The sequence below is a fragment of the Chiloscyllium punctatum genome, chromosome 49 (genome assembly GCF_047496795.1).
Source record: "Chiloscyllium punctatum isolate Juve2018m chromosome 49, sChiPun1.3, whole genome shotgun sequence".
Classification (NCBI taxonomy): domain Eukaryota; kingdom Metazoa; phylum Chordata; class Chondrichthyes; order Orectolobiformes; family Hemiscylliidae; genus Chiloscyllium; species Chiloscyllium punctatum.
The window spans coordinates 14,418,496-14,446,142 of record NC_092787.1 but is presented as its reverse complement, the minus strand read 5'-3'; the positions used below and the strand labels follow the sequence as shown (position 1 = coordinate 14,446,142).

The window sequence follows — 27,647 nt, the reverse complement described above, 5'->3', positions numbered from 1 at the left end:
ATATACCTAGATTTTCTTCTGGCAATAGTTGTAGCCATTAAGGAAGTGCTATCGTGCAATACATTTAGAATAACTTAACTCTTCTTCAGGTATTCAATATTCAGCAGTGAATGTAGAAAAAATGTTAATTCCCATTATTATCCTGAAAGCTTAAATTTACTTTTGAAGTGAAGCATCACTGTTCCTTAGGTTTCCTGAGGTGCAAGTGAGGAGAACAAACACATTTGGACAGTCTGTTTAAATCATCTGTAGCAATTGTAAGCAAGTAGCTAAGAAGAAAAATGAGTAAAGCAGTTCAACAGTAGTTTATCCTCCCTCATTGTTGTACACTAACTTGTTTGTTGTGTAGTGGTCCCTGAAGACTAATAAATAAACTCAATGGCTTTTATTGATGTTACCTGTTGTCATTGTATCCAGGCTAACAGCTGAGTAATTGGTTATTAGGAATGTTTCAAAGACAGCAGGGGTGGGGGGGGGGGAATTACTTAGATAATGTCACTGCTTGCAGCACTATGTAAACTTACCTCCATTCCCTGGGAAGGTGGCAGTTCTGCATGCCCCTGTTAGAAAGTAGCAATATGCCTGATACATTTATAGCAAAATATCCTATTCATTTGAAATAGGAAGAGAATTTACATCCTGCTGAAAGTTTTAGTTTTGTTGAAATTTCATATGTTTTTCTTCTCCAGAAACCATAAAGACCACAAGAAATAGAAACAGGAGCAGGCTTTTTGGCTCCTCAAGCCTGTTCCACCATTAATAGGATTATGGTTGATTGGCCATTTCTCACATCTGTTTTCCTGCCCTTTCTCCATTACCCTTGATTTCCCAACAGATCAAGAATCTCTCTATTTCAGCATTAAATATCTCAACATTAATGACTCTGCCCTCACAGCTCTCTGGCAAGGACTTCCAAAGACACTCAACCATCTGAAAGAAGAAATCCCTCCTCATCTCAGTCTTAAATTGGTGCCCCTTTGTTTGGAGACTATGCTATCTGGTCCAAGACAGTATCTCCCTCTTAGAATGAAGGGCAAGGCTGGTTGGTATAGGGAATGTTGGTTTACTGGCAAAGTTGAGGTTTTGGTCAAGAAAAGAAGGAAACATGTATGTCAGGTATAGACAGCAAGGATCAAGTAAATCCCTGGAAGACTATAAAGGCAGTACAAGTATACTTAAGAGGGAATTCTGGAGGGCAGAAAAGGGACATAGCTTCGGCAAATAGGATTAAGGAGAATTCAAATGCATCCTACAAATACATTAAAGATGATAGGGAACTAGGGGGATAACAGGGCTTCTTAAAGATCAGCAAAACTGCCTATGTGTGGAACCACAGGACATGGGATAGATACTAAATAAGTATTTTGCATCAGTGTTCACTGTGGAGAAGGATATGGAAGCTAGAGAATGTGGGGAAATGCATGGTGATATCTTGAAAAATGTCCACATAACAGAGGAGGTGCTGGACGTCATAAAATGTATAAAGGTGTATAAATCATCAGGACCTGATCAGGTGTACCCTAGAACTTTCTGGGAAGTATGGGAAGTGATTACTGTGCCCTTTGCTGAGATACTTGTATCATCAATAGCCACAAATGAGATGCCAAAAGACTGGAGATTGGCTAACCTGGTGCCACTATTTAAGAAAAGAGGTAAGGAAAAGCCAGGGAACTATAAACCAATGAACCTAACATTTGTAGTGGGCAAGTTGTTGAAGAGATTCCTGAGGGACATGTTTACATGTATTTAAAAAGGCAAGGACTGATTAGAGATAGTCAGCATAGCTTTGTGCATTGGAAATGGTGTCTTACTAAATTAATTGAGTTTTTCTGAAAAAGAAACAAAGAGGGTTGATGAAAGCAGCTTGGTGGATGTGATCTATATGGACTTCAGTATGACATTTGACAAGGTTCCTCATGGTAGAATGGGTAGCAAGGTTAGATCACATGGAACACGGGGAAAACCAGCCATTCGGATACATAACTGGCTCAAGGTAGAAGACAGAGGGTGATGGTGGGCAGTTGCTTTTCAGACTGGAGGCCTGTGACCAGCAGTGTGCCACAAGGATTGGTGCTGGGTCCATTGTTTTTTGTCATTTATATAAATGATTTGGATGTGAACATAGAAGACATGGTTAGTAAGTTTGCAATGACACCAAAATTGGAGACGTAACGGACAGCCAAAGAAGGTTACCTCAAAGTACAAGGGGACTTTGATCAGATTAGCTGGTGGGCCAAGGAGTGGTAGATGGAATTTAATTTAATTGAGGTGCTGCATTTTGGAAAGGCAAATCAGAGCAGGATTTACACCTCACCGAAAGGTCCTAGTGAGTCTTGCTGAACACAGAGATCTTGGAGTGCAGGTTTATAGTTCCTTTAAGGTGGAGTTGCAGGTAGACAGGATAATGAGGAAGACATTTGGTATGTTTGCCTTTATTGGTCAGTGCATTGTCTATAGGATTTGGGAGATCATGTTGCAACTGTAAAGGACATTTGTGAAGCCACTTCTGGAATACTGCATGCAATACTGGTCTCCCTGCTAGAGGAAAAATGTTGTGAAAGGTTTAAAGGATGTCTCCAGAGTTGGAGGGTTTGGGCTATAGGGTGAGGGTGAATAGGTTGGGACTGTTTTTTCTGGAGTGTTGGAGGCTGAAGGGTTGATCTTTTCCAGGTTTGTAAAATCATGACAGGCACAGATAGGGTAAATAGCCAAGGTCTTTTTCCCGGGGGGGGGGCGCAAAGGTTTAAGGTGAGAGGGGAAAGATTTAAGAGGGCAAAGGTTTAAGGTGAGAGGGGAAAGATTTAAAACGGACCTAAGGGGCAACTTTTCCATGCAGAGGGTGCACGCATGCAATGGAATGAACTGCCAGAAGAAGTGGTGGAGGCTGGTACAATTACAACACTTAAACCTGGAATCTGGATGGGTATGTAAATAGGAAGGGTTTAGAGGAATATGGGCTAGATTAATTTAAGATATCTGGTCAGCATAGACAAGTTGGACCAAAGGATCTGTTTCCACGCTGAATTGTTCATTGCCTACCAAGCCTTGGCATCTTAAGTGCTCATCCATATGTTTCTTAAATGCTGCTGGAGTACTTGCATCCTCCACCCTCTCAGACAGCGAGTTTCATATTTCTATCAACCTCTGGGTCATTTTTCTTTCATGCAAAAAGTAGGAAAACTGATTTTCTCCTTCAAATCACTTACTCTTCACATGGCCTTTGGTCTTAGACAACATCTGTCATGGGGAAAAGATCCTCATGATCTACTCTGTCTGTGCTTCCAATAATTTTGTATACTTGAATTAGATCCCCCCTCAGCCTGTTCTGCTGCAAGATAAACAAACCCAGCCTATTCCGTCTCTCTTTTCATCCCAGGTAACATTCTGGTAAATCTCCTCTGCTCCCTCTCCAATGTAATCAAGTCCTTGTGTTAGCATGACAACCAGAATAGCATGCAGTATTCCACCTTTGACTTAACCAATGTTTTATAAAATTGTAAAGTTGCATGGGTTTCTGCCGGGTTCTCCGATTTCCTCCCACAGACCAAAGATGTGCAGGTTAGGTGGATTGGCCATGGTAAATTACCTCGTAATGACCAAAGCTGTGCAAGCTAGGCGGATTAGCCATAGGAAATGTGGAAATTGAGGCTGTACAGGACATTGACTAAGCCAGTTTTGGAATATTGCATGCATTTCTGGTCTCCTTCCTGTCAGAAGGATGTTATGAAACCTGAAAGGGTTCAAAAAAGATTTACAAGGATGTTGTCAGGGTTGGAGGATTTGAGCTATAGGGAGAGGCTAAATAGGCTGGGGTTGTCTTCCCTAGAGCATTGGAGGCTGAGGGGTGGCCTTGTAGAGGTTTATAAAATGATGAGTGAAATTGACAGGATAAATAGACAAGGTATTTTCTCTGGGGTGGGAGAATCCAGAACTAGAAGGCATAGGTTTAGGGTGAGTGGGGAAAGATATAAAAGGGATCTAAGGGGCAAAGTTTTCACGTGGAGGGTAGTGCATGTATGGAATGAGCTACCAGAGCAAGTGGTAGAAGCTGGTACAATTACAGCATTTAAAAGGCTATATGAATAGGGTGGGTTTAGAGGGATATGGGGCAAATGCTGGCAAATGGGACTAGATTAGGTTAGGATATCTGGTTGGCATGGACAAGTTGGACCAAAGGATCTGTTGTCATGCTGTACATCTTTGACTATTACGGGGATTGGTGGTGGCGGCGGTATGTCTAGGTGAGAGTTGGTGCAGACTTGATGGGCTGAATGGCCTTTATCTGCACTGTAAGAATTCTGTATGCCTCCTTCACCACCATGTCTACCTGTGCTGACACCTTCAGGGATCTATGGACCTGTCCACCAAAATCCCTTTATTCCTTAGTACTCCCTAGGGACCTTCCATTCATTGCATATGTCCTTCCCTTATTAGACCTTAAATGCATCACCTTGGGACTTATCTGTCCAGTTTACCAGCTGTTCAATGTCAGACTGTAGTTTTATAGCATCCTTCACACTTTCAACGACACAACCGATTTTTGTCATCTGCAAACTTATTAAACCTTCTAGACTCACATCCAAGTAATTAACATATGTAACAACAGCAAGTATTCCAGTACCAATCCCTGCTGTACACTGCTGGTCACAGCGATCCAATCACAAAACCATCCCTCCACCATCAGTCTTTGCCTCCTAGTTGTAATCCAGTTTGCCCACTTTCCTTTGATTTCACAGGTTCTTAGCTTTTAGACTAGCTTTCCATGTGGGACCTTGTCAAAGGCTTTACTGAAGCAGATATATACCATCAACTGCACTACCCATGTCAGTATATGTAGTCACCTTTTCAAGCATCAATTACATCAGTCAGGAAGAAACTCCCTTTAAAAAATCTGAGCTGACTATCCCTGATCAGTCCCTGCCTTTCCAAGTGTTGATTAATCCTGTCCTTCAGAAATTTCCCAATAATTTCCCTACTACTGATGTCAGACTTGCAGGTCTGTAATTAGGCCTATCCCTGCTGCCCTTCTTAAACAAAAGAACACATTAGCTATCCTCCAGACATCTGGCACATCACCTTTGGCCAATGAAGTATTAAATATCTCTGCCAGAGCCCCAGCAATGCCCTCCCTTTCTCCCATTGCAGCCTGGTGTACACCTCATCAGGTCCTGGGGACTTACTCCTTTGTTGGGAGGCCAACAAAATAATTGTCCTATTTTATTTCTAAGCTCTACCCAAAATGACGTAATTTGAAGAGCCTTCTAAGATATCCTCCCTCATTACTGCAGTGATGGTTTCCTTCACCAAAACCCCACCAACGGCAGAAAACCTCCCAGGAAGGATATTAAATCCATTCAGGTGCAATGTATCCAGCTTGTACATGTCCCACTTACCTCAGAGACTGGCCTAATAATCCAAAAATCTAAAACCCTCCCTCCTATACTATCTCTTTAGCCACACAGTCATCTGACCTACTTTCCTATTCCAGTACTCAGTAGGACATGGCATTGATAGTAATCTGAACCTTAATAGTGTGAATCTTCTACCTACTGTCTAATTTTCTGAATTCCTGTTGCAGGATCTCTTTTTTTTTCAGCCATGTTGTTCAACATGTATCAGAACTGCTGACTGTTCACCCTCCTCCTTCAGAATACTGTGTAGCTGCTCTGAGACATCTCTGACCCTGGCACAATAGAGGAAACATGCTATTCGAGAGTCTTAGTTGCTGCCACAGAACCACTTGCCAGCTCCCTTTACAGTCAAGACGTCTGTCCCTCTCCCAGTTTTTTCCTCCCCTGCTTTCCAGCAGAACCAAACAGGATGCCACAAACTTGATTGATTTTGCTTGCCCCTGAAAGACCATCCCCCCCCCCCCCCCCACCAACAGTATCCAACACAGTGTACCTGTTTGAGAGGCGGAAATGGCCATTACCTGTCCATGCTTACTGAACTTCTTGGTTGTTCCTCAACCTTTTTCTACCTGTATCGCTCTTACTTGTGGTGTGACCAGCTCGCTAAAAAAGGTCTCTGTGTTTATTTCAGTTTCCAGCATCTGCAGTATTTGATTTTATTATAGTTTCATCACTTCGTCTGGATAACCATTATGTTAGCTTATTAATGGGCTTTATGAACAGCTCCAGTTTTGTTTTAACTTTTCACTTGTGGGAAATAGGTGTCACTGGCTGGTCAGCATTTATTGCCCATTCCTAATTCCCTTAAGAAGGTCGTGTGAGCCACCTTGAACTGCTACAGTCCATGTACTGTAGAAAGACCTACAATGCCATTTGGGAAGGAATTTCAGGATTTGAGCCAGTGACAGAAAAGGGATGGCGATGTATTTCCAAATCCTTGTGGTGAGTGCTTAGAAGGGAAGTTGGTGTTTCCATGTATCTACTGCCATTTGTATTTTACAAGGGTCACCTTTTGTGTTTAATTTACTGGTAGAAGACAATTACAAGAACACGCTATATTGGCAAGCTCATATATTTACCTTTTTACTTTTCTTCTAACAGCTTCAGACATGTGTTTTTCAGAGGTGGGGAAAAATATTCTTTGACATTGCTTCAGTCTGTGTTTGACATTGCAGTAAGAAAAGTAAAACTATGAAGATCACTTGAGTGGCTTCTCAAGAGTTTTGATTTATGTTTGATTCTTCCTTTAGAATTTTTTTCAGTGTTTGTCAGAATCTGTGAAAATTCTGCCACTATTGTTTAGTCAGGTCAAAGAGGGGCTAAAGCTCCTTCGACTCAAAGGATTCATTAGGTCTAGATTGATAGATGCTGTGATTCCCTTCATAATTAAGTTCAAGGACCTCTTTCCCATTCCCAAAAGGCAAAACTAAGCTCAAAGCACAAAGAAAGCCTGCACTCTAATGCAGAATGCTCTGAGCTACCTCTAGGCTCGCATTATTTCTACTCTAATGCACACTTCTTCAAACAAAGGAGATATTTTTTACACTGTTGTTATTCTCTTAATAAGATACATTCCTTTTTAACCTCCTTCCTCCACACCCCACCCCCACCTTCCATTCCTGAAGGCACTGATTCTTGATGATTATTTTTCCACAAGTGGTTACCAACCTTGAGTCCCACACTCTAATGACCAGTTATGAGCCACAATCACCTGTCTTTCAGATGGGTGTCAAACTAAGGCCCTAGCTGCAATTCCAGGTGAATGTGAAACACCCCAAGTATTCTGTGGTTGAAGAGCAGGGGAGTTCTCCCTAGCTCCCTGGCCAATATTTATCCCTCAGTAAGTATTTTTTAAAAAGCTTATCCTTATCACATTGCTGTTTATGGGATCTTGCTGTGAACCAATTAGCTGTCTCATTCTCAATGTTACAACAGTGACTACACTTGAAAGGTTGGCTGTAAAACACCTTGAGACATCCTGTGGCCCTGAAGGGGCTATACAAATGTGTTGCTTTCAGTTTTACTGCCAAAATGTTGTTCATGGCACCAGAAAATATCTTAAGTGATGGTACTTATTCTGTTTCCTGTTTGAGCTAAACATATCCATTCTCTTAACAATCTGAAGAACTAAAGGAAACTGTTTGACTCAGTACAGTGTACATTTAGGCAAAGGAACTATGGCAATTCATGTGTTCATTTATTTTAATAATACTGGGTGGTTTGACAAGATGCACTTGATGCTGTTCTTTCACTGGCAGATTAAGATGATTTAGCACACATGAAAGGGAAATGTAGGTTTGTGTAATTTTGCAGAAATTCAACTGAAAAAAACATTAACGGAACAGAAAGACTTGCAACTACACCCGCCTGATCTTTTTTCTTGTTAGGCTTTATGCATTTCCAAAAATTTTTTTAACAGCAGCTTTTTTCCCCCAAGAGATTAATTAATTTGCTATTTCAAAAGCAAAAAAAACTGAGTTGCTTGACATCTAAAGGTCATCGACCTGAAATGTTAACTTGGCTGTTTAACTTGCTGAGTACTTTCAGCATTTTGTGTTATTCACAATGTACTATAATTGTCACAATGATTTAATATTATGACTGTACAGGACATTGGTTAGGCCACTGTTGGAATATTGTGTGCAGTTCTGGCCTCCTTCCTATCAGAAAGATATTGTGAAACATGAAAGGGTTCAGAAAAGATTTACAAGGATGTTGCCAGGGTTGGAGGATTTGAGCTATAAGGAGAGGTTAAATAGGCTGGGGCTGTTTTCCCTGGAGCATCGGAGGCTGAGGGGTGACCTCATAGAGGTTTATAAAATCATGAGGTGCATGGATAAGATAAATAGACAAAGTCTTTTCCCTGGGGTGGGAGAGTTCAGAATGAGAGGGCACAAGTTTAGAGTGAGAGGGGAAAGATATAAAAGCGACCTAAGGAGCAGCTTTTTCATGTTTAGGGTCAGGTGCTAGCAGGTGGGACTAGATTGGGTTGGAATATCTGGTTGGCATGGATGGGTTCGACCGAAGGGTCTGTTTCCATGCTGTGCATCTCTATGACTCTATGATTCTATAATAGAAATGTGCTTCCCTGTTGTTTTATATAATTACTTACACCATGAACTGAACAAATAAATGAAAATTCAAAAGCAAAATACTGTAGATGCTAGAATTCTGAAATAAATATCACTGCAAAGCATTTTTCTTGTATTCACCTTCAACTCTTTCTCAGGCTTTGTTTTCTGCTGAACTTGCAACTTTAAAAGACAGGATAAGACCTTTTCTCCTCCTGTGACTATTTAATTAATCAAGGTCTTTCACCTCGTATTGAACTTTTTTTGAACTGAATAGTGATTAACTCTGGTTCACATCATTAACATTCACATGATGTGGTTATTGTAAGCAAAAAACTGCCAGCAGTGTGGTTTGAAAATAAATTTAGTAATATGTTATATACATCGAAGCCCAATGCTGTGTAATGATGGAACCCAATCAGAATGCAAATTTAGCACAGATAACTAGATCTTCCGAAGACCTGTGAAACTCTGAAATTTAGTGCCATTTCAGGGTGATTGTAAACAATTGACCTGGCACTAATTTGAGTGAGGAGAAATTTGAAAGCATCATTTCTATCATTGCACTAAATCAAATGTGGTCTGTTTAAAAGCTGCACATCCATAGTAAAGGGAAAACGTTGCCTGAACTAACATTTAATTAAAATGATTTTGAAAAGGCAATTGATATGCTTCGCTATTCTATGGTCTCCACACTACTATCAGCCTCTCTTCTTTATTAGAAAAGTTATTTTCAATATTACAATGCATTTTGTTTTTTGAATATATAAAGGGTATGTCTTTTAAATATACATCATTATAGTTAAAATTAATATGACGAGCTGACTCCCAAGTACAAGTGTGAATGAATTTGCCTTTTATTCAGAGAGGTTCACTAGTTGGTTTACTGACTGGTATAAAATGTTAATTATCTTGGACATTGTCTCCGCTTGCCTTAACATGCAAGTACATTGAATGCCCTAACCACCTCTTTCCTGACTGAAGCATCTAAATGATGGTGAACCATGCCATTATTAAAATAAATGGGAAGGCTTATCACAGAATGATTTCACTCTTCTGATCATATTGTCTATGACCAAATGGTTTACATTTTGTAGCTGAATTTCTGAGTTGAATACAAGTTATTGTAGTCCAGCATTATGTTTGAGTAATATGGAAGTTACACAGAACTAATGCAATGACTATCATCTCACAGCAGGCTATTGTAGTAAAAGATTAGAAATATTTCATGTTTCTACTCCAGGAAAGAAGGTACGTATTTTTTCAATTTTGTGTAGTATTAGAATTAAATGAAATAAACCAAAAACTGTAGTTGCTGGAGTTTTGAAACAAACAAAAACAGAAATTGCTGGAGAAACAGCAATTCAAAACTGAAAAGGGGGCACTGGACTGAAAACATTAACTCTGTTTTCTCTGCACAGATGCTACAAGACATGCTGAATTTCTCCAGTAGTTTGTTGGTTGGTATTAGAATTGAGTGCTCTGGTTTGTTAATGATTACAAAGTAATTTGTTCTGCAATATCTGTAAAAATGGCATTTCATGTAGATTGATGGAAATACAAAACCTTTCTTTAAATAATGTTTGCCATGTCAAGCTTCACTTTTGAGTAGTTGATAGATTCTTCTGAACAGCCAGCTACTCAAAAGCACTAAGTACTAACTTGAGTATGGTTTCATCATCTAAACATATTAACAAATATTTCTGTGGTGTTTCAAAGTAAGTAGATATTTTGGTGATTATTTTGGAGATATACAATGAATACATCTTCATCTATTAGTCAACAATGTTGTGTTTTACTGTACCTGTTTTCCTACTTAACCTGTTCAGGGATGTTATTACCAGACCTCTGCAACAGATGGGACTTAAACCAGATTTCTTGGTTCAGGGGTAGGGACGCTACCTCTGTATCAGAAGAGGGCCCGCTAATTGATAGGACGGACTAATGCAGGTATTGGACAAACCTAAACCCACCGAGCATTTAATGAAGCAGCGACAAGAGTTATGTTGAATTCTTGTCAGAATGGAAAGATTTTATTTTCAAATAACTAGCATCACAAATAATAGTTTTAAGTTGTGGATGCCTCTGTCTGGTCAGCCAGTAAGAGTCAATGGTACACAAAATGGGAAACAACACTTAGAATCAAATATTGAGTCTTAATTAGAGGAATGAATCAAAAATCTCTGCTAATGGGAGATGTGTTTAGGGGATAGTCCATGGAATTTATACCAGCACTGTAACCATGACATCGGAGAACATACAAGCAAAAAATGACTGGCAGTAAAAACAAGGTTGGTCTGAGGCCTTGTGCTGCTAAAGAGCCTCTTATACAGCCAGTAGAAATCAGAAAATTACCGAAAATGTGCTTCTGATATGTACTAAATAGCTTGAAAAAATATTTTAGTATGTATGTCCTTAATAAAGCAAGTTTGTAAAGTGTGATACTGACTCGTGCTTCAGTCCTATTCTAACTTTTTATATTCAGGTATATTGGCAAATTTGTGAGTAATTGGTTGATTTTTTTTGTTTGCAGTAGCTGGAAATGTCTCCCTTTCTAAGTCGATTCAGTTTAAATGCTTAAATAATAAGACTGTCATAAGTAGATCAATCCTTAGTTCTACAGGTGTAACCGATACTACTTTGTTCAAATCTTTGTATGATTTGTATGAATGGTTTAACAATGGAAGAGATTCAAAACAAAATGACTGTCTTAAATTAGCAATATGGTCACCTCCTAAATTTGGGAGGCAAAGTACAGACTGAGCGACTGCTTTGTGGAACACCTATGTTCTGTCCACAAAAATGACTCCGAGCTTCAAGTTGCCTACAATTACAATACAGCGCCATGTTCCCTGTGTGTCTAGAGCCTGCTGCAGTACTTCAGCGAGGCCCAGCACAAACCAGAAGAACAGTATCTCATTTTCCACTTGGGGACCCTGCAGTCTTCAGGACTGAGTATCATGTTAAATAATTTTAGCCCCTCTTTCCATGTCCTTTACCCCCGCCCCATAAGTCCCAAGCCTTGTCATGACATGGGCTGCTTTCAGCACAACTAACCCGTTTTCACCTACCAATGGTCCCAATTATCAGCTTTCCTCTCTCCCTGGCTTACAATACTCCAGTCCTTCATCTGCCTATCTTTCTGTCCCTCTGGGCTCTGTTTCCACTATTGCATACTTGCTCTCCCCTCCCCACTCCCTTCAGCATAGCAAAAATCAGTTCTGAAGAAGGGTCACCTAACCCAAAATGTTAACTTTTTTTGTCTTTGTCTTTCTCTTCTCAAAATGCTGCCAGACCTCCTGGGTTTCTCCAACTATTTCTAGTATTGTTTCAGTTATTAAGTAACTTGGTTTTAATGTTCTCTTCCACAGGATTTCTTGACAGATTTAATGATGTCTGAAGTTGATCGTTGCGGTGACAATGAACATCTAATTTTTCGAGAAAACACCTTAGCAACCAAAGCAATAGAAGAGTATCTAAAGTTGGTTGGCCAGAAGTATCTTCAAGATGCACTTGGTATGCCAGGAGGAAGTTTGTAAAACAAACACTAAGCAATCAGAGTTGAGATTTACAATATGCTAAATTTTCTTTAATTGTGCCTTTTTAAGTATGTTAAAGCATTGCTATGTCAAAACAAATAAATTCATGAAATTTCAATTTCCAGTGATTCTTTATCTGTTAGTCCATAGGAAAATAGTCTGTTTTTTTGGAGGGCTCACTATAAGCATTCACCTTTCTACTCACCATTTTTAAATATACAAAATATTTTTAAATATTTTAATTTAAATATTACATTTTAAGGAAGGAAAGATGACCTCTTCACCTCTACTGTTTAATCTTGAAGGACGAGAATATGCAGCTATGGGGAGTAATTTGTAACTGTTGCAGATTGCAACTGAAATACCATTGTTAAATTTACTCATTTAACAAATTACAGAATTATTCAATACTAGTATGAAATAAAAAGAAAACTATTGCAGAATGTGTCTGTTTGCAGCCAAACCAATAAAAAAGTAATTGGTCTTATTCATACTTTTTTGGTGATGTGAAAATTATTGGACATTTTTATTTTCTTGTATCAGTAAGAATGAACAATGGAAGCAGAGAATTTTCAGCTAAATAGTTTAACTTTGATTCTAGCCTCAGGTAAAATTTAGGTATGCTTACTTTCTTCTCTGTGTTATTCTTCAGTTCTGTTTCTTCCCAACTTCAGTTTGGCTAATACCATCTACTTTTTGCAACTGGGAGAACAAGATCATGTAGTGCCCTCATTCTCTCATGATGAGACCAACCACTAGAAAATGTACGAGGACCTCCATTTGTTCTCTTCAGTTAAGCCTTCCTTTCTACGGAAGTGTGTTCTGCTGCTACAAGATTCCTTCTCACATAGGTTGACCAAGTTTATAAGTTTGCAATGTGTAGGATCACAAAAGTGAGCCTATATCCAGCACTTTTATAACACTTTGATCATCTGTTTATCATTGGTTTCCCTGGATCTTCACCCTGCTCCAAGAAAAAGTGTGATGCAATAGATTAATATGTCATCGCTGGAAAAATAATGAAAAGCCATCTAAACCAGATGTGCTGCATAGAGATGCATTTCCTGTTGTTTGATCAGAATCATATATCTTACCTTTACATCCAATTGTTATCTGTTGGCAGATGTTCCTTACAATGAGGGCACCCAACATCTGTGGGACAACATTGTAATGGAATGCATTGGTTTCAGAAGAAGCAAAATAAATAATGTGAAATTACAAGTTAATTTCTAGTCTACAGACATTTACTTCAAAGTTATATTTTCCAGAACCTCTGGTACAGTAACAGCTTGATGAGAGACATCAACACATCAAAAGAAAATTATTTGGGGAATATGTTTGCGTCAATAGTTGAACATAAAGTTTGTTTTAACATTTTTGTCTAGTCAGGAAAGACTAACTATTCCTCTAAATTGTATTTTGCCTTGGAATGTTTTCAGTTGCATTTTCAGGAATGTAGGAAATTGTTTTTGTCATGAATTCCTAGTAATGCTTTGCAACAATCTTTTGTTGAGAAAATGACAGATTTCTGATGCTGCTTATTTTTCTCAGTATTCCTATTGGTTTTAGTTCAGCTACCAGTAGTAATGCATTATACTCAAGTGTTTTAAATCCCTAACTGTAGATTGCATTTGAATACATTATTCAACTAATCATTATAGAAAATGTGAGAAGACACATTTTTTGCTTTTTACTGCCTTTAACTAAGTGCTGCCATGATCAAAGTTAAAGATTTCTTTTAAAAGAGAGAAGTGTTTAGCTGGCAATCATTTATTTCTGTTTTCAACAGGAGAATTCATCAAGGCTCTCTATGAATCAGATGAAAATTGTGAGGTGGATCCAAACAAATGCTCATCAGGAGACCTTGCTGAGCATCAGAGCAACCTGAAAATGTGCTGTGAGCTGGCATTCTGCAAGATCATTAACTCATACTGGTCAGTTATATTTCAGTGAAAATTTTCATTGATGTTTTTCTTTTATTAATCACTTGGTAAGTTCATGAACATAGTTAGGCCTTTGAAAGGAAAAAACAGCACATTGTTCAGTCTCTAAAAAAGGTAACATTCCCTGTCCTGATGAAGGGCTGCACCAGAAACCTTGCCCAATATTTCTGCTTTTCAGATGTAGATAGAACCATTAACAGTTTGAAATATCTTTTGTTTTAATCTTGAATTGTCACTTTATGATTTCATTTATTTTCGGACTTAAAGAGCAGATGTACATTTAGTCTGAAACACGTTGTATATTCATTACCAAGTATGTTTATTTATAAACAACAATTAATGTGTTTAAGCTTTATTTTGCTTCTATGACTCTAAATAGTTTTCATAGCAGTCATAAGGATTAAATACAAAACTTGTAATTAGTTTCCATCTGTGCAATGTTCCTTAATTTCTAAGAATTATAGATTTTAGATTTGAGCACGGAAAATCCAGTAGGTTATAATAAATTATTAATTATATTTAATTACTGTCAGCCCCAGAACAAATAATGAACACATGCATTATATCTATCCTTTTTATCTTATTTTTGTTGTACAATTCAAATAACAAACAACAAATATGAATCGCTACGTACAGCAGAAGCCTAAAGAACAAATTTAAAATTCCATCGTCTGACTCCTAAACTGCCTCACTGAATACCTATAATAATTTTTATAGTCTTCCTTGTAACTTTGACTGATCATTAATGCTCGGTAGCATTTCTTTTTAATTATTTCATGGGATGTGAACATTGAGGGCAAGGTCTGCATTTATTGTCCATGTCTAATTGCCCTTGACTAGATGGTAGTGAGCAATTTTCTTGAACTGCTGCAATCCATGGGGATAGTTACACCTACAAAGGTACACCCACAAGAGCCTTTAGGGAGGGAGGTTGGTGCTTATTGGAGAAATACATTGTAAATTAGCAGGGGTCCAGTTTGAATTTATAGCACTAGCAATATATTTTAATTTTATTAGGGGCCAGGGAAATCTAATGGTAATTTGAAACTTGAATGCATCTTGTCCACCTGTAGAAGAATGTGTATAATACTGTGAGGAAAGGTTTTCTAGGTAATTGTTTGGAATCATCACTTTTCCCTTAAATCTTCTGCAGGAGTTGTTCTAACATCTTGACAATTTTTTAACTAACGAATAAAACATTAGCAATGTCTCTATTCATTCTGATAGTAACCAGATGCTTAAAAATGTATACAAGGTTGGATTATTTTGCAATAGATGACTGTGATCATTATCACTCCAGTATTCAATAAGAAATATTTCTTTGGAAAGAGAAGCATTTTCCCTTAATGTATGTTTACGGACATTTTTGTCCAGCTCTTATCCCAAATAATTTTCCTCTTCACCTTTCAATCAGTCATGATAACAGTGGATTATCATGTGAAAATGAACTCAGATGGCATTATTATTATACAGCTTTAAAGTTGTTAGCAGTGATTTAATAATGAAAAAGGCTTTTATTTATACAGAGCCTTTACCACCGCCCAGTTCACTAGGTAGCTGCCGAGACATTTTCACCTGCAGCATCTTTTGAGCCTTTACTAGTTGGTATGCAGATGGGCAGATCTTTCACAGCCATGATAATTTTATCATGTAAAAAATATTGGGTGTTGTGATATTTTACATTGGCTATTTTTTAATATGCACAAATTTAGATTTAAAAAAGGTAAATGCATAATCAAAGACAACTGATTTTGGTTAAGGTCTTTAATCTGTGCAGTGCTGTAAAACTTACACAAAAGAATATTTTTCAAGCTCTTGTTAATCAGAATCAACTGATTACTGTTGCGTGCATGATATCTTACTGGCAAAAATTGATTTATCACAAAAATCAGGGTAATAACTGAGTATGTTAATTACTGTGTCAAAATGTTATTCATTCATATTCTTACACTGCACATTTGAGAGGATAGTTTAATTTTGGTTGTGTAGTGCATTAAATTTAATTAGTAACTCTATCATTATTAACTATTTATAAATCACATGGTTGAAAATCATATCACTATTAATGGAAACTTACTTACAATGCAGGCTAATATTTGAAGGTGCTTTTATCTTTGATATGTAGCCCTTAGGGAATAGGACTTAAATGGAGATGTATGACCTTTGTATGCTGTTGTCCTTGAAAATGTTATCTGCTACATCCCTCTACCAGTGAGAGACCTGTCAATGCTGGGAGCTCATAATTCCCTTTGATAAAACAGTAGCATTTAGCTGTGCACTTCAACTTTAAAATAGAGGAGACACAATACTAACTCCAATATAAAATGATAGGACCTTATTATATGAGTAAGATTTTATACTTATTTAACAGACATCTGTGGCTGCTTTTACAGCACACATACTAAAGTTGGAATGATACAGAGAAGATTAGCATGGCCCCTGCGCAAGGATAACACGCAAATTTGTGAAGCATTCCATATTTTTTGAAAAAAGTTAACTATCATTGGATGCACACTTCTCCGTAAAATAGTTTTTAAACAACGAATTGTAAAACTGTTCACAAAAAAATGTCACTTTGTTTACAAGTAAACTGGAGCATTACATATAAATTATTAACAATTTCAATATTAATCTGTTTTTATGTATAAATTGTTAAATATTTATTACAGACATGTATTATGAGTTTTGTCAATAATTATCATCAAAAAATCAATTGTGCAACTAATGCAACATAATTTCTTCAACAAAATGAAACTGAAAAGTACTGTCATGATTTATTGTGTGTTTTTAATGACTAGAGCCCTTATTTCTCCATTGGGTAAGTACATCACCATTACTATTAATCATGGAGGGCACAACAAAAGTTCAAACAACACTTATTCAGTAAAGAAAGAGTCTGTTCCTGTGCTACGCTGTTCTGTGTTCTAAATTCAGCTTTTTAATTGTGTAGAATCTCTGGAGTTTAGAAGAATGAGAATTCATTGCATAGAAACTTACAAATGTCTTAAAGAAATAGCCAGAGCGGACACAGAAAGTATGTTTCTCTTAGATGTGGGGTCTAGAACCAGAGGATACAGTCTCAGAATGAAAGTCAAGCCATTTAGAACCACGATAAGGAGGAAATTCTTCATTCAGATGGTGGTGAATCTTTGGAATTTTCACACCAGAGGACTGTGGAAGCTCAGTCATTAACTAGACAGAGATTGATAGATTTCTAGTTGCTAATGTTACTAAATGATATGGGGATGGTGTAGAAGTATGACAATGAGGATGATGATCACCCGTGATCTAGAATGATAGAGCAGACTTAAGGTATATTCCTGCACCTGAGTTAATATGATCCTAAAGGAGCTTTTTAACAATAAGAACATCTGGTATTTTTAGTAAACTTTTCTTGCATAAAACTGAGTTACCATAAATTTTATGCAACATGTTTTCATTTCTTTTGTTGTGTTGTGATTGACTTATAATATTTTTGTTATGTAATCATACAGTATTTCAAACTGAAGTAGAAATTTAGTTATTAAAATCTTAACATTTCTGATGATGAGCATGACTTTCACTAGCTTTAAAAGATATTTCTTTTCTGTTTAAGTACTGACAATATAAATGAAGGAAAATAACTTCACTTGACTACAACAAATTGTTCTACAGCGTATTTCCACGAGAACTGAAGGAAGTGTTTGCATCATGGAGACAGGAGTGTAGCAACCGTGGACGTCCTGACATCAGCGAGAGATTAATTAGTGCTTCCCTCTTCCTGCGGTTCCTCTGTCCGGCCATTATGTCCCCTTCTCTCTTCAACCTTCTGCAGGAATACCCAGATGACCGCACAGCCCGCACTTTGACTTTAATTGCCAAGGTTACTCAAAACTTAGCTAATTTTGCAAAGTAAGTATTTTTGTTGGCTTCAATTTAAATATTTCATCACATTAACTGAATCAAATGCCTTCATACTTTGCCTGAAATTAATCTATGAAGAAAACAGCAAATATAATGTGTGAGTGCACACACTAGAAACCTCACATAACTATATAGGCATGCAAATGTGTAACATGCTTTTTTCCATAGCTCTAGGTATCTCATCAGACAAGTTAAATTTATATATGCAGTTCATTCACTCTACCACTTGAAAGATAAAAGATTGCTGCAATAAATATTCTGTTATCCATGCTTTTGAACCAATGTAGTCAGTCAATCATACAGAGAAAACAAATGTACAATGACAGACCTCCCTGCTTCATGATGACTAGGACAGACCAAATCTCAGCAATTGAGTCTTATCTGAACCCACATAGGCAATGACGCTATACAGCTATAAATACAAGCTCAAATAGGTGACATTCTCATGTAATACAGTCATGGTTTAGATTTCATTTAATGTTTGAACTTTAGATTTGCTCCATTACAGAAACATTTGGTGTACATAGTAGGGTTGCTTTACAAGTTCCTCAATGTTACACAATCACATTTAAAGTTTTACTCACCTGAAATAATTAAATTTTTGATTTTGCTTCACCATATCCCTGAGGATAGTTTCTATGGTGTGGGGCAGAATGCAGATAGTTCGTCTGTATGTTTTTATTGTTCATGTCATTTTGCTATCTCTGTGTCTCATTGTCTTGGATTAAATGGTGTGCCAAGGGTTACGATTGTCTACTTCTGGAAATTGTTTCCTTCAGCTGTTGCCCTAAGCTGCTGATACACTATCTGTGCCTGCCATTAACTAACCTTTGAACAGCACCAGAAAGTATTGCCCAAAATTGATGAACTAGCCCTTTTCTTTAAAACAAACAAAAAAAGTTTTGCCATGAATCAAAGCAAAGTAAGAAAATCCATCAGTCAAAAAAAAAATCAGGAGAGCAACCAATCTGCTCTAAACTATTAAAACCCTAGACCAGCAATGTTAGGCTTCATTAGCAGATTCATCATTTGATAATTGTTATAATTGAGGAAGGCGGGGGAAGAAAAAAAAGACTCCATTTTGTTTCATGGCAATGCCGTATAAATATCTGAATTAATAAACCATTATCAAAAGTCCAGTTCCTTCTCCTTTTCACACTCCCACTCCCACTCCCACTCCCACTTTCAAATGCCCCCCTCTGTCACAACTCACCTGATGATCTCTTAGTTTCCCCTTTCTCTTCACATCTTTGTCACACCATTTCTCTCCATTTCCTCAAACTTGAGAACTGAATGCCCGATTCAGCTGTTTTCACCAATTGGTATTTAAGTTCTAAAGGCTGTTTCCTGATTGGTCTAATTGTATCAGTCACCACCTGTCTTTTCATGTCTACCAAACAAGTAGAAGCAAATCATTGAACCTGTGTTCCTTCCTATGTGTAAAAGGTCCATTACAACAATGGAAGGATCAGTTCTGAATAATAACCTGTAATCAAAATTGACTTTATTTACTTAAGGTGCTCCGTGAATTTGGTCAAATGTCTGTGTTTTGAACATGTTTAAGATCTGAAGCTGGAATGCACAAATTTTGTCTTGCGTTCCCGTTATGAATAATCTAATTCAGTACTGAGTCACTTTCGGTTTACAATAGTGCATGCAACAATAATATCCAAGAATGTCTTTGTTGATAGACTTATACAATGAGTTTTGTTGACATACCGATGTTATGAACAAAAAATAAAATTTTGATTTTCATATCTCAACCAATAGGTTTGGTAGCAAAGAAGAGTATATGTCTTTCATGAATCAGTTCCTTGAACATGAGTGGACCAACATGCAGCGATTCTTACTGGAAATTTCCAATCCAGAAACCATTTCAAATACAGCGGGATTTGAGGGTTACATTGATCTGGGCCGAGAACTCTCCACCCTACATTCACTGCTCTGGGAAGTGGTTTCGCAAATGGAGCAGGTGTACTTTCATGTCTTTAATTCAAATAATGGTATCTGCTGATTTAAGGTACAGATAACAACACATCAGAAGCATCCTAGGGAGTCCAAGATGGAGGACAGGAAAAATTTCTGGCTGTAAAAGGCTGCTGCTTTTTTTTTGAGGTATTTTAGGTGTTGGAGGTGGTTCCCTTGAATTCGAGGAGCAGCAATTACTATTTTATATATTGTTGCATTATTTTGGAACTTTGGGGAAAAAAAAGTCAAAACACCAAAACTTTTAAAAGGGAGAGAAACAGATAAAGGCAGCACATGGTGAGGTCAGTGCACTGTGTGTGTGTGTGTGTGTGTGTGTGGGGGGAGGAGGGGGGAGAGAGAGAGAGAGAGAGAGAAACCCACACTGCTAACTGACACAGCAGTGATTCCTGATGAAGGGCTTTTGCCCGAAACATCGATTTCGCTGCTCGTTAGATGCTGCCTGAACTGCTGTGCTCTTCCAGCACCACTAATCCAGTATTTGGTTTCCAGTATCTGCAGTTATTGTTTTTACCACAGCAGTGAACCTCCGCAGTTACTGTCATTGCAGTTTGAATTCATGTATCGCTGGACATTGGAGTGTGACTGGGAAAATTAACCAACATTAAAATTCACACCTAATGTTGGAGGAACCTGTTTGAGAGAGGTCACAGCACAAAAACAGACAAGTGAATAGTTTTAAGTGTGGCCTTACTGTAAGTCTGCGGTAGTGAGTAGAGTGTGGGTTCTTTCTTGATTATATGTTTTATTGAGATATGTCTCTTGATTAGACTTAAAAATGTAAGCCTAAGTATTAATTTAGCCTGGAGCAATGTTTTGTAGAGGAATAAGACCGTGCTATTTTCTGGGTCTGTAGGTTGGAAGAAGCAGAAATGGCCTTTAGAAGAGTGATATGGTCTTCTTGTCAGAAGTAGGAGTTTAGGGAGAGTTTATGGGTTACTGAAGATTATATCTGCAATAAATGCATTGGTTGTGAATCCTATCAGATCGAATGGATCGGTTGGAGACACAGAGAAAATGAGGCATTTACAAGAACAAGGGGATGTGATGGATGGCAGTTATAAGAAGGGAAAAAAGTTGCAGACACAGTCACATTGATGGGTTAACTCCAGGAAAAGTAAGAGAGGTAGGCAGGTAGTTTAGATTAGGTAAAAACAATGACTGTAGATGCTGGAAACCAGATTCTAGATTAGAGTGGTGCTGGAAAAGCACAGCAGTTCAGGCAGAATCTGAGGAGCAGGAGGAGGATTGGAAACAGGCCCTTCAGCCCAACGAGTCCACACTGACCCTCCAAAGACTAACCCACCCAGACCCATTTCCCTCTGACTAACACACCTAACTCTATGGACAATTTAGCATGGCCAATTCACCTGACCTGCACATCTTTGGAACGTGGGAGGAAACTGGAGCACCCAGAGGAAACCCACGCAGGACATTTCTGTGGCCAGCAGCAAAAAATCAAAATGGTGGGTTGCTTCCCTGGTGCCAGGATCAAGGATGTCTGAGTGTGCAGAATGTTCTCAAGGGGAAGATGGCACCTTGGAACCAACAACATAGGAAGGGAAAAGGTTGAGATTTTGAAGGGAGAACATAGAGAGTTAAGCAGGAATTTAAAAAGGAGATCCTCGAGAGTAATATCTGGATTATTCTCGGTGCTGTGAGCTAGTGAGGGTAGGAATAGGAAGATAGTGCAGATGAATACATGGCTGAGGAGCTGGTGTATGGGAGAAAGATTCACATTTCTAGATCATTTGCAATCTCTTCTAGGGTAGAAATGATGTGTACAAGAACAGCTGATTGCACCTGAATTGGAAGGGGACTAATACACTGGCAGGGAGATTTGCTAGAGCTGCTCAGGAGGATTTAAACTAGTAAGGTGGGGGGGTGGGACTCAGGGAGATAGTGAGGAAAGAGATCAATCTGAAACTGGTAGTTGAGAAAAGGAGTGAACCAAACAATCAGGGCATGCAGGTACAAAGCAGAGAACAAGGTAGGACTGATAAATTAAACTGCATTTATTTCCATGCAAGAGGCCTAACCAGGAGGTCAGATGAACACAGGGCATGGTTAGGAACATGGGACTGGGATATCACAGCAATGACAGAAATGTGGCTGAGGGATGGACAGGACTGGCAACTTAATGTTCCAGGATACAAGTGCAACAGGAAGAACAGAAAGGGAGGCAAGAGAGGAGGGGGTGTAGCATTTTTGATAAGGGATAATATTACAACTGTGCTGTGGGAGGATATTCCCAGAAATTCATTCAGGGAAGTTATTTGGGTTGAACTGAGAACTAAGAAAAGGATGATCACCTTATATTATAGTCAGAGGGAAATTGAGAAGCAGACTTATAAGGAGATCTCTGTTGTCTGTAAGAATAATAGGGTAGTTATGGTCGGGGATTTTAACTTTCCAAACATAAACTGGGACTGCCATAGTGTTAAGGGTTTAGATGGAGAGGAATTTGTTAAGTGTGTACAAGAAAATGTTCTGATTCAGTATGTGGATGTACCTACGAGAGAAGGTGCAAACGTGACGTACTCTTGGGGGAGAAAAGACAGGGCAAATGACTGAGGTGTCAGTGGGGGAGCAGTTTGGGGCCAGCAACCATAATTTTGTTAGTTTCAAAATAGTGATGGAAAAGGATAGACTGGATCTAAAAATTGAAGTTCTAAATGGATGAAGGCTAATTTTGATGTTATTAGGCAAGAACTTTCAAAAGTTGATCGGGGGGTGGATGTTCATAGTTAAAGGGATGGCTCGAAAATGGGAAGCCTTCAGAAATGAGATAACAAGAGTCGAGAGATAGTTTATTCCTGTTAGGGTGAAAGGAAAGGCTAGTAGGTGTAGGGAATGCTGGATGATGAAAGAAATTAAGGGTTTGGTTAAGAAAAAGAAGCATATGACAGGTATAAACAAGATAGCTCGAATGAATCCTTAGAAGAGTATAAAGGCAGTAGGAGTATGCTTAAGGGGGAAAAAGGGGACATGAGATAGCTTTGGCAAATAGAATTAAGGAGAATCCAAAGGGTTTTTACAAATACATTGAGGACAAACTGCTAACTAGGGAGAGAATAGGGCCCCTCAAAGATCAGCAAGGTGGCCTTTGTGTGGAGCCACAGGAGATAGGGGAGATACTGAACGAGTATTTGCATCAGTATTTACTGTGGAAAAAGACATGGAAGATATAGAATGTAGGGAAATAGATGGTGACTTCTTGAAAAATGTTCTTATTACAGAGGAAGAAGTGCTGGATGTCTTGAAACACACAAAAATGGATAAATCCCCAGGACCTGATCAGGTGTACCCTGGAACTCTGAGAGAAGCTAGGGACTCTTACTGAGATATTTGTATCCTCGATAGCCACACATGAGGTGCCAGAAGTCTGGATATTTGTATCCTCGATAGCCACACATGAGGTGCCAGAAGTCTGGAAGTTGGCTAACGTGGTGTCACCGTTTAGGAACGGTGGTAAGGACAAGGCAGGGAACTATAGACCAGTGAGCCTGACGTCGGTAGTTGGAGGGAATCCTGATGGACAGGATGTACCATGTATTTGGAAAGGCAAGGACTGATTCGGGATAGTCAACATGGCTTTGTGCATGGGAAATCATGTCTCACAAACTTGATTGAGTTTTTTGAGGAAGTAACAAAGAGGATTGATGAGGGCAGAGCAGTGGACATGATCTATATGGACTTTAGTAAGGTGTTCGACAAGGTTCTCCATGGGAGACTGGTGAGCAATGTCAGATCCCATGGAATACAGGGAGAATTAGCCATTTGGATACAGAACTGGCTCAAAGGTAGAAGACAGAGGGTGGTGATAGAGGGTTGTTTTTCAGACTGGAGGCCTGTGACCAGTGGAGTGCCACAAGGGTCGGAGCTGGGTCCACTACTTTTTGTCATTTATATAAATGATTTGGAGCATAAGAGGTATGCTTAATAAGGTTACAGATGACACCAAAATTGGAGGTGTAGTGCACAGTGAAGATGGTTACGACAGGATCTTGATCAGATGGGCCAATGAGCTAAGGAGTGGCAGTTGGAGTTTAATTTAGATAAATGTGAGGTGCTGCATTTTGGGAAAGTAAATCTTAGCAGGACTTATACACTTAATGGTAAGGTCTGAGGGAGTGATGCTGGACAAGGAGACCTTGGAATGCAGGTTCATAAGTCCTTGAAAGTGTAGTCCCAAGTAGATAGGGTAGTGAAGAAGATGTTTGGTATGCTTTCCTTTATTGGTCAGAGTATTGAGCACAGGAGTTGGGAGGTCATGTTGTGACTGTACAGGACATTGGTTAGGCCACTTTTGGAATATTGCATTCAATTCTGGTCTCTCTCCTACTGGAAGGATGTTGTGAAACCTGGAAGGGTTCAGAAAAGATTTCCAAGGATGTTGCCAGGGTTGGAGGATTTGAGCTATGGGGAGGGATTGAACAGGCTGGGGCTGTTTTCCCTGGAGCGTCGGAGGCTGAGCGGTGACCTTAGAGGTTTATAAAATCATGAGGGGCATGGATAGGATAAATAGACAAAGCCTCTTCCCTGGTGGAGGGAGTCCAGAACTAGAGGGCATAGGTTTAGGGTGAGAGAGGAAAGATATAAAAGAGACCGAAGGGGCAACTCTTTCACACAGAGGGTGGTACGTGTATTGAATGAGCTGCCAGAGGAAGTGATGGAGACTAGTTTGATTGCAGTATTCAAAAGGCATCTGGATGGGTATATGAATAGGAATAGTTTGGAGGGATATGGGCTGGATGCTGGCAGGTAGGACGAGATTGGGTTGGGATATCTGGTTGGCATCGACGAGTTGGACCGAAGGTTCTGTTTCCGTGCTGTACATCTCTATGACTCCATAATTGACATTGGATTTGATGATTAGTTCTATGCTTTGTATTGTGAGGTTTTGTTTACATGGCATCAGATACTCATTATGCTCTGTATTTGTCTTCAATAAATCAATATACTGTACAGTTTGTATTTAGATACTAATCCATCTCCAATTCCACTGGCGAGGACAGAAACTTGGATCAAATGTAAGGCGGACTGAGGAAGTGGTGGCTAATTGAAGAAGGATGTGCAGCTGTTTTGAAGTTTCCTATTTTAAAATCTTACAGTTGCGTTACAATATTGGATCTGGAACAGCCAGAGCTGAGATGCTGCAAAGCTTCTACTGGCAGGAGTGTGTCATTGTGTCATATGTTTAACAGCTAATTTTTATTATAAATTTGGAAGTGGAAACTTAGTTGGCAAGAAGGGCCCACAGACTTGATTTGTTAATGTGGTTTGAAAGGCATCACAAAGGTTTAGCTTAATAGTCGTGATCAGAAATCAGGCAAATTTAACTTTGAATTGTTGGGGCAATTTCCGTCAAAACATGGGGTACATATGGTTTACTCGTTTTTGAGATGTATCAAAACAATGGAAATTTCCATAAGAGATACAAAAAGTAACTCCACTAGGAATTTTGGTAAAGTTGAATGTAGAATTCAGTGAATGTATTTTAAAGTGGTTACTTTGTTTATAAGTTCTTCACTTTTAATTTCAATATTAACCTACTGCATTTTCTAAATTATTGTCAAATCATTAAAAACAAAACCTGCTACTCACTTGAATTAAAGATATAGGTAGTTCCCCAAGACTCCATTCTCTGCATATTTAACTTTCAAGCTTAATTTCCAAAAGAATTGCACGAGAGATGAGATTATAAAGGTAGAATAGAGAATTTCATATGCTAATGTTTCAAAGATTCAAGAAGAAATGAATAAGCAAAAATTTGTTGGAAAGGGAGGGTAGAAAGATATTGAAAAAGTATCTCCATTTACAGCAGAAAGAGATGCATATCATGTTTAGCCTTCACCAGATCTACATATTCAAATAGTCTGAAATGCACAATAAAAGGCAGCTAAAGATAATATTGCTAAGGAAAGCCTTAATGAAGATAAAAAAGAAATAGACATTTTACAGCAAGTTAGATATTAATAGAAGACTGCTGAGATAAATGAGGTGAGGTGATAAAGGCTAAAACTATCAACTAAATGCCACTTTTCCCCTGTTGAAAAAAATATAGAAACTGGATCCTCTTCAACAGGATGTCAACTTCTACCAAACCCAAACAGCAAACATTCTGCTATAGCTGCATGCTTCCCAAGATGTAATTGTTTGCCCTTACTCATATTAAAAAGGAAATCTGCCTTGTTTATCTAATCCTCAAGTCAGTCAGAACTTTGAATTCATGAGTTTAGAAAGGATTTCTGTTTCTCTGGTTTGTGTGTCCTTTCCTTAGAACACATATTCCCTTTTTGTATCATTCATTACTCAAATTATTGGTTTGGCAACCTCATGAACTTAATTCTTTTTCCACATTTCAATAAATCACTTGCACACATGTTTGTGTTCTATAAAGATGAATGTTTATTTCTACAGGCAACTTCAACAAAGCTTGGCCCCTTGCCTCGCATTTTAAGAGATGTCAACACTGTGCTGACCAACCCAGGAGCTGTACCTGTGCCAACGACCTCTGACCCATGCACCTCAACACCAAATCCCTCCAATAGCAGCATATCGTCAGGCCTGCAGAAGATGGTGATAGATAATGAATTTAGTGGGTAAGTGAAAACATAATTGCAGTTTATTGTAGCTGCCATTTTGTAGTTAATCTCAACAGTTCACTCTCAAACTATTAAAATAATGTAACAAAGATTGCTAGGAGAAATTTAGCTGAAACAATTTAAATTGATAATATGGCATTTGTACTTGTTATTCTTTCATTGCTTTTCTGTAGGAAAAACAGTAATAATGAGTTAGAAATTTATTTCAAGTATTACCTTAATGATTTAGCCTCTTGATTGTAAACTTAGAACCTTCAAACTGTTTGTTCGATTCTCCATTTTGTAGTTTTTGCTGATAATGATCCACCCTGTGTTTAAGAAAAAACTTCTTTTCAAAATGTCCTTTAAAATTGAGGCTGATATAGTGTGCAGTTCTGAGGTAGAAGTCCTTATTTTAAGTACAAAAAACCCAAATCAAGAAACACAAGAAAACCAAAAAACACAATCAACATTTATTTTAAATCAATTCTTATAGTCTAATAATAAATGCTTCAAAAATTCTAGGACTACTCAGCAGGTCCATCAACATTCCAAACAAGAATAGATTTGTTAACATTTCAGGTGCAGACCCATATTTTAATGTATTTTCGTTCTTTTTGCATGTGCTGATGTGAGCATTTGCTGTTTTTATTTCAGATTTTCTGCACTTGCTGTAACTTATGTTGATTTAAATATGGAAGCTACAGGATAAGAACTGTTTATGGCCTTGCACACTCCTGACAAGCCAAAGTTATCACTTAAATAAGTGGGAATTATAAGAGACTTCCCATCATCAGGAATCTTTCAAACAAATGGCTCTGCTGAGAAATAATTGCACATCAGGTTCATGCAACTGTAAACTGAATTCTCAGAAGGCAAGAGACATTTAAATTTAAATAAAATACTCGAAAACTGCATGAAATACACCTTAGAGAAGAGGGCACATGGAAAGAGAGGTGAAAAGCATTTCTGGAAGGAATTCCAAAGAAATGAGAAGAACTTTACAAATTCTGTTATTTAGCAATTAGCCTTTCTCTGTTGTTCCAACACAATGTGCAAGGTATGTTTTTTTCCTTCACAGTTGTCAGTGGGGAATGGAGAGAGAGGGTAAAATTGACAAATGTGCAATCAACCTTTAAGCTAACATTAGGCTTTCGCTCCATTTCTCTGCTTGGGTTTTTTTTTAAACGAGAAAGGTTCTTGACTG

At 38.3% G+C, this 27,647-nt stretch overlaps 1 protein-coding gene, 1 long non-coding RNA gene and 1 other non-coding gene across 10 annotated transcripts in view; 2 read left to right on the top strand and 1 right to left on the bottom strand.

Moving 5' to 3' along the window:
* Nucleotides 1-27,647, top strand: part of LOC140469406 (disabled homolog 2-interacting protein-like) — a 705,419-nt gene that overhangs the window by 632,080 nt on the left and 45,692 nt on the right. For all 8 annotated transcript variants that reach the window (XM_072565892.1, XM_072565890.1, XM_072565891.1 and 5 more), the window contains 5 exons: nt 11,854-11,998; nt 13,811-13,955; nt 17,619-17,855; nt 19,638-19,839; nt 26,277-26,458. In XM_072565892.1, the coding sequence (XP_072421993.1) occupies nt 11,854-11,998; nt 13,811-13,955; nt 17,619-17,855; nt 19,638-19,839; nt 26,277-26,458 (911 nt within the window). The remainder of the gene's footprint in view (nt 1-11,853; nt 11,999-13,810; nt 13,956-17,618; nt 17,856-19,637; nt 19,840-26,276; nt 26,459-27,647) is intronic.
* Nucleotides 16,346-16,448, top strand: LOC140469714 (U6 spliceosomal RNA). Its single transcript, XR_011956222.1, has one exon. It is a non-coding gene; the product is annotated as a U6 spliceosomal RNA (small nuclear RNA).
* The window catches only part of LOC140469409 (uncharacterized), a 28,352-nt gene continuing 26,945 nt past the window's right edge, over nt 26,241-27,647 (bottom strand). Inside the window, exons 2-3 of the long non-coding RNA XR_011956097.1 lie at nt 26,678-26,769; nt 26,241-26,423 (exon numbers count right to left, since the gene is read on the bottom strand). This is a non-coding gene — a long non-coding RNA (uncharacterized lncRNA). The remainder of the gene's footprint in view (nt 26,424-26,677; nt 26,770-27,647) is intronic.